Source organism: Lacerta agilis, chromosome 13 (assembly GCF_009819535.1).
Source record: "Lacerta agilis isolate rLacAgi1 chromosome 13, rLacAgi1.pri, whole genome shotgun sequence".
NCBI lineage: Eukaryota > Metazoa > Chordata > Lepidosauria > Squamata > Lacertidae > Lacerta > Lacerta agilis.
In genome coordinates, this window is record NC_046324.1 from 41,716,921 (window position 1) to 41,729,568 (window position 12,648).

General features: G+C 37.8%; 1 protein-coding gene across 2 annotated transcripts in view; it reads left to right on the forward strand.

Annotated features, from left to right (window-relative positions):
- Positions 1-12,648, forward strand: part of BAIAP2L1 (BAR/IMD domain containing adaptor protein 2 like 1) — a 60,944-nt gene that overhangs the window by 22,324 nt on the left and 25,972 nt on the right. For both annotated transcript variants that reach the window (XM_033166479.1, XM_033166481.1), the window contains one exon: positions 4,753-4,839. In XM_033166479.1, the coding sequence (XP_033022370.1) occupies positions 4,753-4,839 (87 nt within the window). The remainder of the gene's footprint in view (positions 1-4,752; positions 4,840-12,648) is intronic.

Here is a 12,648-nt window from a genome sequence, read left to right on the forward strand (position 1 = left end):
TTCAGTAGGACTGGTGCTAGAGTGATAACTTTGATTAAGCCATTCAATTCCCTTTGACTTGCCTCAGTACCATATTTCCACTTCATTTATTTAAATCAGTTTGGCACCATCTCAAGAGGATGTTCCTCCTTAGAGACGATTGCCTTATTTGGTGTATCTGTGACTTTGGGTCACATTTCTTTTCCCATGGTTACAATCCAGAGTGTTGAGAAGACTTGTCAGAAGTAATACATGTGGCTTCCTTCCAGTAAGCCTGCTAAAGCTGCTTTTTGGAAACTAATAAATTAAAACATGACGGAAACAGAGGAGAGAACTCTGTTTGTCTGAGAAATGTCCATTTATATTCCATTAGTTTCAAATTGTTGTGCTTGTTTTTTAAATGAAAGCTATGCTCTTTAAAAATGACAAAACTATACTGAGAGACATCTTTTAAATCTTTTCAGTAAACGTGATATGGACCATTTCGGTGCTGTCCTTTAATGAGTTGTTTAATATGAGATGTCCACTGTAAGTTTAGCATACTCATTAGTATTTTAACTGGTTTGTGTGTAGCACTAAGTGTGCATACCACTAAGCCAAATAATGGCTTTATGTGCAAGAGCAAACATGTGGGTTCATGGAGTGAGGGGACATGGGTGGCACTGTGGTCTAAACCACTGAGCCTCTTGGGCTTGCTGATCAGAAGGTCAGCAGTTTGAATCTGTGCGATGGAGTGAGCTCCCATTGCTCTGTCCCAGCATCTGCCAACCTAGCAGTTCAAAAGTATACCGGTGCAAGTAGATAACTAGGTACCGCTGCGGCCGGAAGGTAAACAGCATTTCTGTGCGCTCTGGCTTCTGTCATGGTGTTCTGTTGCGCCAGAAGTGGTTTAGTCATGTTGGCCACATAACCCAGAAAGCTGTCTGTGGACAAATGCCAGCTTCTTCGGCCTGAAGTGAGATGAGCGCCACACTACATAGTCGCCTTTGACTGGACTTAACTGTCCAGGGGTCATTTACCATTGACCTTTACCTCATGAAGTGAAGATTGCAGCTGCTGCACTACCAATGGCTAAGCCTTAGTTTGACTTAGTATTAGGTTTGAACCTGGCCTTGTGGTTGATTACAGCCCATCTTTTGTTTGGAGTAATAGAAACCACTAGATTGGATTTGGACATAACACTGGACAATTCATTCCTCAGCAGAAGCAGGACTAGGAGAGGAGTGCAGTGGCCATAACCATAGCTCCTGGAACCCAGTCTTCTGCATTAAACCATGGTTTGTTTAGATGCAAAACAGGTCATAAGGAACAAATGATTTGTATAGTATTCACCTTAATAATAGCACTGTAGCAATAGACTGTTGCTTTGTCCTGTATTACATGAAACAGATTCTCTTAAATGAAGCTTCATGCATTATATTGGTTTATCTGTTTTTTAAAATTGAAGAAGTGCAAAGCACTGCTTATACCTGCATGTTTCAGGCAACTTCAAGCAATGGGTTTGGGAAGCCTCCTGCCTGGAAATAATTTGTTCTACACCTCAAATCGAAAATTATTCCTCAGTGAGTTACCGGTAGATACCTCAGGATTGTATCTAACTAAACTTTACTCCGAATACAATGGTACCTCTGGTTACAGGCACTTCAGGTTACAGAAGCTTCAGGTTACAGACTCCGCTAACCCAGAAATAGTACCTTGGGTTAAGAACTTTGCTTCAGGATGAGAACAGAAATCTTGTATGTTTTGTCGGAAATATGTGTATGTATTATAATTTGAAACAATAAAATAAAGTATTTTTATTAAATAATAAAAAAAGATCTTGTGGTGGTAGCAGGAGGCCCCATTAGCTAAAGTGGTACCTCAGGTTAAGAACAGTTTCAGGTTAAGAACGGACCTCCAGAACAAATTAAGTTCTTAACCCAAGGTACCACTGTAGATCCAATGAATTGCATCTAGCTAAGTTTTACTCAGAGCTGACCTATTGAAATGAATGAAACTTGGATAGTCATGCCCATTCATTTCAATGGGTGTACTTGTGAGTAGGACTAGCATTGAATACAACCCACTATGTGCAATTATCTCAGTACACATTACAGCTGACTAAGTGAAATCACTGCTCTGCTACCCACCCACTGTTCATCATTTGAGATGAGTAATATTTTTCCATGTGCCACCTTTCCTTGTGCTTTCTTTCAGCATAAAGGAAAACCCAACACTTCACCATGAGACCAGTGACAGCATACCTTGGATTTCCATTACATTACTATAATCTGAGGGCCGATATTTGGTCACATGAACCAGACTCTAGCTTCTTGCTTACTTGTTCAGACTTTGAAGGTGTATCCCCTCAAAGCACTGCAAAATCTCCATGCCCCCAAGCAAGCTAATCTAGAGATAGAAGGCATCTAAAGCATGCAGTATGTTCCTAGGTATGGTGACTCAGAAGTAAGTTCCATTGTGATCAGTGGAACTTATAGGTAATCATACATACAGCATTAAGCTTTTTAGAACATACTGATTTTTTTTCCATTTTGCCTGGGTCATAGGCTGTTTTCTATACTGGTTTTTTCCTTAAAGCAAAATTGAATCTAGATTTTCTGACTCAATAGTAGCATTGAGAAAGCATTTGATCCTCTCACTGAGGCTGGTTTGCTGAACCTGTAAACAGAGTTCAAAGCTATTGTGTTGGTATAGGCTGGATCTAGTCTGGATTGTTTTAGTGCATATCAGTGACTTCATGATTACAAACGTTGTTCAGAAACATATTACTATGGAATAAGAGACATGAAAATGACAGTGGTGGCTTTTCTTGACTTGGTACAAAGCTACTTATATTCCAAGGTTGTTGTTAATAAAACAAGGAGTGACATTACCAATGGCACTTAAGGGCTGTAGTAATTATAGGTTTGTAGGCTTAATCTTGTTGCCTTTTATAATATTCTTCCTTCTAAAGCTTGCTGTGTCGCTTGTCTCTGATTTGGTCCTTTTCTCCTCCCCCAATTCCACTTTGCTTGAGCTTATACTAGTTATGGAGCACCTTAAATTGATTCCTTCTTAAAACTGTCTGAAATAACTTATCCAAGCTCATTAACAAAATATATATAATAATCTTAATGAACCAGTTAACATTTGTAACATTTCCTTCATTACTTTTCTTTCATTACAAAGTTCACTGGTGTAGAACAAGCACCAGTTTATATAATAGTATTTGTTATGCAACCAGTACTTTCATGATTTAAAAGGAGAAACTCTCCTAGTTCAGAAACTTCCTGTTCTCATAGAACCAGGCAGGGAGAGGAAGGCAAGTTCACTTTTTTACTTCCATAACAATGTGGCCCACCAAATTAGTTCATCTTTCCTAAATGAAACAATAACATAGAACACGTATAATTGGGCTTGATTATTCTCTGCTAATGATTTTCATGTTATTTATATATCTATAATTTGAATATCAAGGCCTGTTCTGCCAGATAGGTCACAGAAGCAACATTCATGCTAGAGAGCAGCCAGCAGTCAGAAGGCGATTACACATGTTAAAGTAGCTTTATATATACTGTATATGAAAATCTGGTTTCCCAGATCTTCAGGGCACTTGGAACAGATACATGTATCATGAGCATGAAGAGCAACTGCAAGATGTAGCAAGTTACTTTGCAAGGAACAAAATAGGTACCGTAGTTGCCTCACGTTACTTTTTCAAGATAAGGGTGATCCAAGGCACTTGCATTTGAAGATGTATGAACTCTGTCTTTGGAAAAGTAATACATACTTGTATTTTTTAATTGTTTTTATGTATTTAGCTGCTTCATAATAAGTTTTTGTAAATCACTTTGGGATGGGAGGTGATTCATAAGTGAAATTATTTATTTAAAACAAAATAAAAAATAAAAAAATCCCTCCAGTAGCACCTTAGAGACCAACTAAGTTTGTTATTTGGTCTCTAAGGTGCTACTGGAGGGATTTTTATTATTATATTTATTATTTTGTTTATTTTGTTTCGACTACAGCAGACCAACACAGCCACCTACCTGTAACTAGAATTATTTATTTAGTTATTTTCTTACATTTATGTCCCACTTTCCTTTTGCCATTGAACTCTGGACAGTGTAGCCTCTGGCCGTGCTTCACCCTCCATTTGGTGTGGGCCTTGCCTGTCAGGCCAATCGGGGGCAGTGGCAGGGGGGTTCTGCCCTGCCTGCCCCTGGCATATTTAAGGTGGCACCCAGGTGCAGGCTGCCCTCTTTGCTAACCCCTCTTCAGTTCTTACACAAAACTGAAGATCTTTTACTATTCAAAGGCCTCCTCTGACTTCTGAAGCAGCTATGTGAGTTAATTGACAACAAGCTCCCTATTATATAAAAAGTGAAAGACTCTTTAGCCTCATACCGGTAATTGATTTATTTGTAATTATTATAGTATAATTGCAACTTGAAACACAGATTCCCCATGCTTGGGGTAAGGGAAAGAGTTTTTAAGTTTTTTGCCTTGCATGCATTTAATTTGTATGAGTGCAACTGACCAGCCACCCAGAATGTAAAGCTGTAAATGTGCAAGTTAAATATGTGCAAGTTGTGAGTTGACTGTATACACTTTGTACCACTATTAACACTCTCTTTCCCCTCCTTGGGGTGGCAGAGAATGAGACCAAAAGACACAGAATCATAGAATTATAGAGTTAGAAGGCATCCTGAGGATCATCTGTTCCAACATATATAGCTGCTCATTTAGATTACAACTCATAATATATTTGCTTTACTCCTATTGTCTCTTTAGGTATGATTCTTGCTGGAAGAGCCTACTATGATGGTGTTGCTAAGATAGGAGACATTGCAGTTGCATCACCTGTTTCTAAAGAATTGGGTAAGTTTACTAGATTATTCAGATGCACATTCTTCTTGATACATAGAACTACCGGGTAATGTGGGAGCTTATAGGTTTTTTTGGGGGGGCAAACCTAGGTTCTCAGTTGATTATTGAGCCTATGAGAATCTTTGTAAATGCCTTTACATTCCATATATAGTTCTCCTTCTACATTCTGTGAGGGCTGGATTGAATGGTGTTCCCTTCCCACCACCCTGGGCCATCCAACCCCATTAGGTGGAGGGGAATGGGAGCACACCTGTCTGCCTAGTGCATTTGCCCTGCCTAAGATTTCCACATTTTTTTCTTGGGAACTGGCCACACTATTTTGGCATATGTGTGTTGATTTTTGCACACATTTTAAAGTGTCCCGCTTAGATGTGCAGGGATGTGTTAAGAGATGGGGAAGACGAGTTGAGTTGAGTGGGTGAGAAGAGCAGCCATCCTCTCCATGTGATGGGCCAGATCTCGGAAATTGTCTAATCCCTCCCAAAGCTAATTAATTCAAACAATGAGTTCCCTAATGTACTTTAAGACTGAAATGTGTGCCTCTTGTCAGTTACACCAAATAGTGCTGCAGCATTGGGTACATCCTGTATTTTATTTCTTGTGAAGTTTGAAATGAAGCATGCAACTTGTTGGCAGAAAAAGTAGCAGAAAAACAACATTTGCTTTTCATCATGCCTTTCCTGCCGTCTTTTCTATTGATTGTACTTTAAATGGGATAATTCAAGATAATGTTCTCCATATTCTTCCTTCCCCTGGTCTACCAACTAATCTGTTCAAAATTCCTTGCGCAGAATAAATTTGAGGTGGATAAATTTGCCTAATGTAAAAGAGAAAAACAACAGCTCATGTAGAATACAGAGAGCTTTTGAAAAGGGGATTGCAGCTGTACAGTCTATGGATTTTTTTTCTAATTTACAAAAGAAACCAGGGCTTAGGGACTCCTCATATTCTCTTCCCATCCTTTGATTCTCAAAGGTGAGTTCAAGACTATATTGATATCATCTTCAACTGGCTAGATTAAAGTTTGCTCCTGAGTAATGCTGACTCCTTTGCAATTGCTTATCTTTTTTGGTTTCCTTCTGAAAGTCATCATTGTGTGGTTTGACATTCTGAATTCAGTCAAAGGGAGTGGCTGAATAGCAAACAGTAAAAGGCAAATAATTCATAATGTAAGTCACCTTATTTGCTTTACAAGTTAATTTAGCAAGACCTGGATAAATATGACTATAGGAAAAAAACCCAGGTACTTGAATACACTTATGTGTCTGAGATGTATCAAGCCTTCTAAGTTACAATAATAACAATGCTATGAATGACAACTATTTATTATTATTTTTTAAAAGATTTTATTATTTTACCATAAAACAAAGCAAAAGACAACATTAGACAAACATAAACACAATCAAAACATAGTACACAATCAACAATATAAAACACAACAATACCATACAAAAAAGAAAACTTATACAAACCTTACCTAACACTTATCTTTGTTTCTCATCTTATTTTAAACTTCTTAGGGGGGGACTTCCCCTGATCCCTCCTCTGTCTTCAAAAACATATATTTTCTTTAGGTAGCTTCATTTCTTTTCCCATTGACTTATACTCAATATCCTAATACTCTTTAAATTTGTTTAAACCAATATATTTCTTAACTTATATTCTATATCTTAGAACCTTCTTATACAAATAGATCTATCACATCAAAATTTCTTCTAAACCATTAACACTAACCTTAAATTTCTAAAAGCCGACTCTTTTATATGTTTCTGCACAAAAATTCAAACATTCAGTTTAACATGCTTAACTAAATAGTCCTTAAATTTCTTCCAATCTTGCGACACCTTCTCCTCCCTCTGGTCTCGGATTCTGGCGGTCAGGTCTGCGAGCTCCATATACTCCATCAGCTTCTTCTGCCATTCTTCAATTGTCGGTAGCTCTTCACCCTTCCAGTTTCTTGCCAATAAAATTCTAGCCGCTGTCGTGGCATACATAAAAAATACTCTATCCTGACTGGGTATCTCTTCATTGGTCATGCTCAAGAGAAATGCCTCTGGTTTCTTACAAAAGGTAATTTTCGTTACCTTCTTAAGCTCATTATAAATCTTATCCCAGAAGGCCTTTACCCCTGAACACGACCACCACATATGATAAAAGGTACCTTTCGACGTTTTACATTTCCAACACACATCCGACATTTTAGAATTCATTCTTGCTAACTTAACTGGTGTCAGATACCATCTATATATCATTTTCATTACATTTTCTCTTAAACTATTACATGCAGTGAAATTGATACCTTTTTGCCACAATCTCTCCCAGTCATCCATCATAATGTTATGACCCACATCTTTTGCCCAGTCTATCATTGTTGATTTGACCAATTCATCTTTCTTTTTTTTTCTTTTTTTTAAACTTTATTATTTAATACAGAAAGAATGAATCCAAATAATAACATCGTCTCGAAACACACAAGCCATATACAGAAAAAAGAAAATTTGAGTTAAAAAGCCTGCATATGGCTCTTTGCTTAGATAAAAGCCTCATTATACATGTCATGACCTAATCCATACATCATTACTAAAAAAAGAAAAAAAGGAAAATAATAAGATACCTCTCTAATTCATGACATCCTATTCCGAATACATTAATCATATCAGTCACTTTATTATCTGACCCTTTACGTCTATTACACATATCTCCCTTTATTCCTTCTATCCATTCGTCCATTCAGTTATTATTCTATCCTTCTCCCTTGTGACTTCCACTTGTCCTCCTCCCAGATTCCATTTAACACTTCTTTGTACTACACTAATATTCATTGTAATCTTTCATTTCTTCACCATTCCATTAACACTTTTCCTTTTGATCCCGATACAGAATGTCTAAAAATGGAGCCAGCATTTCACAGTGGGGCATTGCTTTTTGATGTATTCTCCAAATTTTCCCCAGTCTTGTTGGAATTTTTGATCATTGTATCCTCTAATTTTATCTGTTAATTTAGCCAGATCAATATAGTTGAATAATTTTTCTTGCCATTCTTTAATTCCCGGCAGATCTTTCTTTTTCCAATATTGAGCTATTAAAGTTCAATATTGGAAAAGTACATATTCCCTATATATGTATAGGGAAAAGTACATATTCCCTATATATGTAAAAAAGGGAAAGACTTAAAATCTGTACAGTGCAATTAAGAAATGAAAGGCTTAATTGTAAGAATCAAGCAAAGTTTAGTTGTAAACGAACATAAGAGGTTTGATTTAAATCAGTGATCAAAACCTGTCTTTTTTTCTTGCTGAATTAAAGGATTTATTTAAACCAGGTATGAGGAACCTCAGGCCTGGGGGCTGAGTGTGGCCCTGCAGGTATCTCTTACTGGTCCTGCTCCCTGAATGCTTTTGTCTGCATAGGGAGGAGTGTGGGTGGGTAGAATCTTCTGGCTTTTGCATGGATGGAATGTAGCCTACTTTACAAAGTTGAGTCACACCTGATGCTGCACCTGCTTTCAACTCTTGCTTGTACTACTTTTGGCATGCGGCCCCTAGAAGATTTTCCATGAGGCAAAGCGGCCCTTGGACTGGAAAAGTTCTGCACCCCTGATTTAAACCCTGACTTGAAGAGTCAGGATAAATTTCTATTTGATTCATAGTACATGTTTTATTTCTGACCAGGCTGAACCTCCTCCCTTGAGATCCCTAGAAATGGAAAAAAAACATTCACTGCTAATTACATGGAAGCTGTGTCATGTGCACACTGTCTGCTTAGGAATCTCAGAATTTGTTACAAATGGGATCAAAGGTCAATTGTTGTGTACTGAAAACCTTCAAAAGTCAGGAAAAACTTGGATCTGACCGTATGGGAAACTAAATTGATTGTTTGTAATTTAAACGCTGATCCAAATGGAAACTTCTTTTATGTGATTAGCTCAGTACATGTGGTAGCTTGAAATGAAAGGTCAAAAGATTGAAGTGAATGTTACATTTGCTACAGTGCTGAAACTGCACTGCAATTTACTTGCAGTCATATAGCAAATCTCTAGTCTGCCATTTGGGTCCTATGATTTGTCTATACATCTGACCATAGCCAATGCTTAGTCTACCAGTGGTGCATTAAAGGCTGAATCAACTAATGGTTCAGCTTAGACTTGGTGTCCTGGGGACTTGTACCAGGAGGGACATGCCGCAGTTAAATAGGAATTGTATACTACCAAACAGGTATAGCAGCATTTTCCATACTCAAATGAGTATGAGACATGAGTGAGGAGGCAAAATCAGTTTTTGATGTTATTTTTGGTAATAAGCCTATGAATAGTCAAAAGGTCTAGGTTTTTCTGAAGTGTGAGTTGCAACTTCATTGGGATCATTGATAGGGAAGAATGGAATTAAAGTCTCTGACTGCTGCATCCTCAGTTATCTCAGTAAAGTTGCAAAGATGGAAGAAAAGGTGAGATATGGGAAATTGGATGTAGGAGCTGCTTTGTGGAGGCAGGGGATATAAAAAAAAATGGAGAAGACATAAGATGCCAGGTTGGTATACCCAGTGGGCAAGTGAAGTACCAATTTTTTTTTAGAAGTGGACAGCCATTTATTAAAGGTTGAGAACTACTGAATTATAAGATGGCAGCACATAGCTACTTACTGTACCTTCAAACAAAAAGTATACTACTAGTTTGTATTGGGTTTAGTCAAGCATTCATAGAATGTTGATGTGTAGGATAGGCCTGAAAAGAAAATGGGTATCCCAGAAAGGGAAGCATTAAATAAACTCAGTTGCAAAATAGGAAGCTAAACTTAAGACAGAGTACTAGTGAAAAGGGAGAATGGAATGTATTTTGTATGGAATTGAACTGAATATTAGCATTTTTTCAAATAGAGAAAATAACTGAGGGCGTGACCTGTTCATTTGAGTAAGCAACACCCTACTTTAGTCTATTGCGTGCATACAATGAAACTCACCATACTTCAGGGGTGGACTTTGGTTATCTTCCTTATCTTACTATATTCACCACTTAATATTTATTTATTTAAAAGCATTTATAAACCACTTAATATTTCAGAAACCACTAAGCAGTGATGAATATGATAGCCAACAATAGCAGATTAGTATTTCAAGCTTCCTATTCCGAAAGTAACGATCCAGTCTCCATTCTCCCAGGGGCTTATACAGTATTTCTCGTTTAACCAGTTGACAGACTTAAGATTTCAGTTCCAATCCTGTAGCATTTTGAAAAATAATATGTATAGCCCTGAGCATATGTACTTGGTGTGTGATACTGCTCTTGAAAAACTAAAATTGTGTGTAAGTGGTTGGTAACATCCAATAAGAATGCAGTACCTTGAACTTGCTGTCCTAGTACATTTGCACTGAATGCCTACTTTGAATAAATATTTTCTAAACAACATGAGCTGTTCCCCTTACAGGTATGAAATATGATGAAAACTTCCTGGTTGCTTGTCCTCTGAGTACTGTGAGAAAGCTAACACTTCTAGTACATTAATACCAAGTTACATAATTGTTTGCATTTGCATTTTAAATAAAGTTCCTCATAGTCTTCTGGGATGGTAGATTATGCTTTTGGCCACAACATTATGCTAGTTATACTAGTCAGTAAAAAATTGAGGTCTATAAAACATGATTGCCAAGACATGAAGCTTTTCTGCTCAGGACTTGTCTACAGAGTTGTTTTGCTTTGTTTTGCTTTGTTTGTATACTTTTGATGGAACTTATGCAGGCCACCCATGTTACTCTGTCCATAGATTTCACATGACCGGAACAGCTGATATTCTTCATATGAATTAATTTTGCAGCAAGGATTTATTTACACATACAAACAATCTGTATCTTTATCAAGGGGCAGCACTACAGGACAGAGAAATATTTAAAATTATATTAGAAAACATGACCATTTGTTTTTCAAAATAACTTTGGAAAAGGCTTTCTCCATATTTCTCTATTAATTCCCCCATATATAGTGCAAAATGTAATCTCCCCGTGACACACTATAACCCTGAGCTAAAGATCTTACTATGTGTGTTGGTCAAGTACACATGTATACAAGGCATATTGGCATGCATGTGTGATCAAAGACAAATAATCATGGAGATAAATAACCATGGGGCAAATATTGCAGAACAATTTAAATTATTCAGACATCTTCCTTTCCTCTGTAACAAGGATGGGGAACCTGTGTTATCCTCAAACCAGGGCCAGCCTCCCATGAGACATAGTAAGGCACTGAGGAAGTCACCCCAGGCAGCAAATTCAGGCCTGGGGAGCATGCCTCCACCACCTCCTCCACTGCCAGCACCATGCTAGGGCTTACCCAGGCAGGGGCAGAGTGGCAGGGGATTGCCTCAAACAGCAAAATGTATTAGGACTACCCTGCCTGAAGCCCTTCAAAGTGTACAGGCAAGCTTTGAGAAACAGTTGAGAGAGACGGTGTTCTACATAACACTTGGGTGCACTGTCCTCTTGACTTTCCAAGCACAGGAAATAGAATTTACATTCTGAGGCCTGGAACAATTTCAAGGACCTGACACCTGTGAGCTTCTGGTCCAATTGAGCATTACTGTATATCTGATTTCTTCCATCACCCTTCTAAAACAGATTAGGACTTTAAATCTAAAATAGTTTTTTCCTAGGGCTGTTTATGAGCTTTCAGAATAATCTGCAGCTGAAAGAAGACATTTAACATCTGTCAAAAAGAATAAGCAGTGTGAGTTTATCAGTTTTCCATTAAGCCAGAATTAAGGTTAATTTTTTAAAAATACTACTTTTTATCACTTTTTAATCAATCCACAGTATTGATGTTTTTGGATAATACACACCAGCATTACAAGGGAATCCTATTTGCAGATCATACAATATTTTGCAATGGCCACTTTACATAGGACTACCATGAAGGCAGTTTGGAAGCTGCAGCTTTTATAAAATGTGACCACTCAGTTATTGGGTGGGGGCAATAAAGAAAATGTCCTCATTTTGTATTGGTTGTACTGACTATGGGTATATTTCTGGGTCCAATTCAAAGTGCTGGTTAATACTTTTAAAGCCCTGAACAGCTTGGGGCCAAGTTACTTAATGGACAGCCTACGCCCAATATCTCAAGAACTGGCTCAGCCCTGCTTCACTACTTAGATTGATGAATGCGTGTAATAGGTGGCTCTGCAATTAGGGAATGCAATTCCTTCATAGATTAAGAAGGCCAAATTTGTTGAGCTCTTCAAGATGGCTTGAAAAACCTTTTCCCTCTTCAAAAGTTTTTGATGCCAGAGATATGAGTGAATGTAGGTAACTGGGATGTGGCTAAGTTATAATTGTGCTATGCTTGTGATTGCAATATTATTTTGTTGCTGTGTTTTAAGACTTTGTGAAATATGTATTTTAAAATATAGTAAGCCATTTTATGAAGGATTTCCTCAAAGCAGAATATAAATCTCTTAAAGCGAGCAGCTGTGCTCAGCACTGAATGTTCAAAAAATGATGACTCTCATGAGGGAGATGCTCACCCATTGCAACCCATCCTTAGAACTGCAATTGTGATGGGCTCTGCGGAGTTCATTCCCTGACATTGTGTTGGATGCCTTGGTGGCAGAGGATGAGAATGCGGTTCTGTTTCTGTTTCAGAGATGCAGGATGCATCTCTGATTTATTACTTATGCTCCTATGCTGATCATTGCCTTCTCTTGACGAGTCCATTGTGTGTGACAGAAACAAAATAATATTTTTAGACCCTGCATTTTAGAGCCTTGTCATTGGGGGCCCTAGTGAAAGAAGGAATGTGGCAGAACACCCTATTGG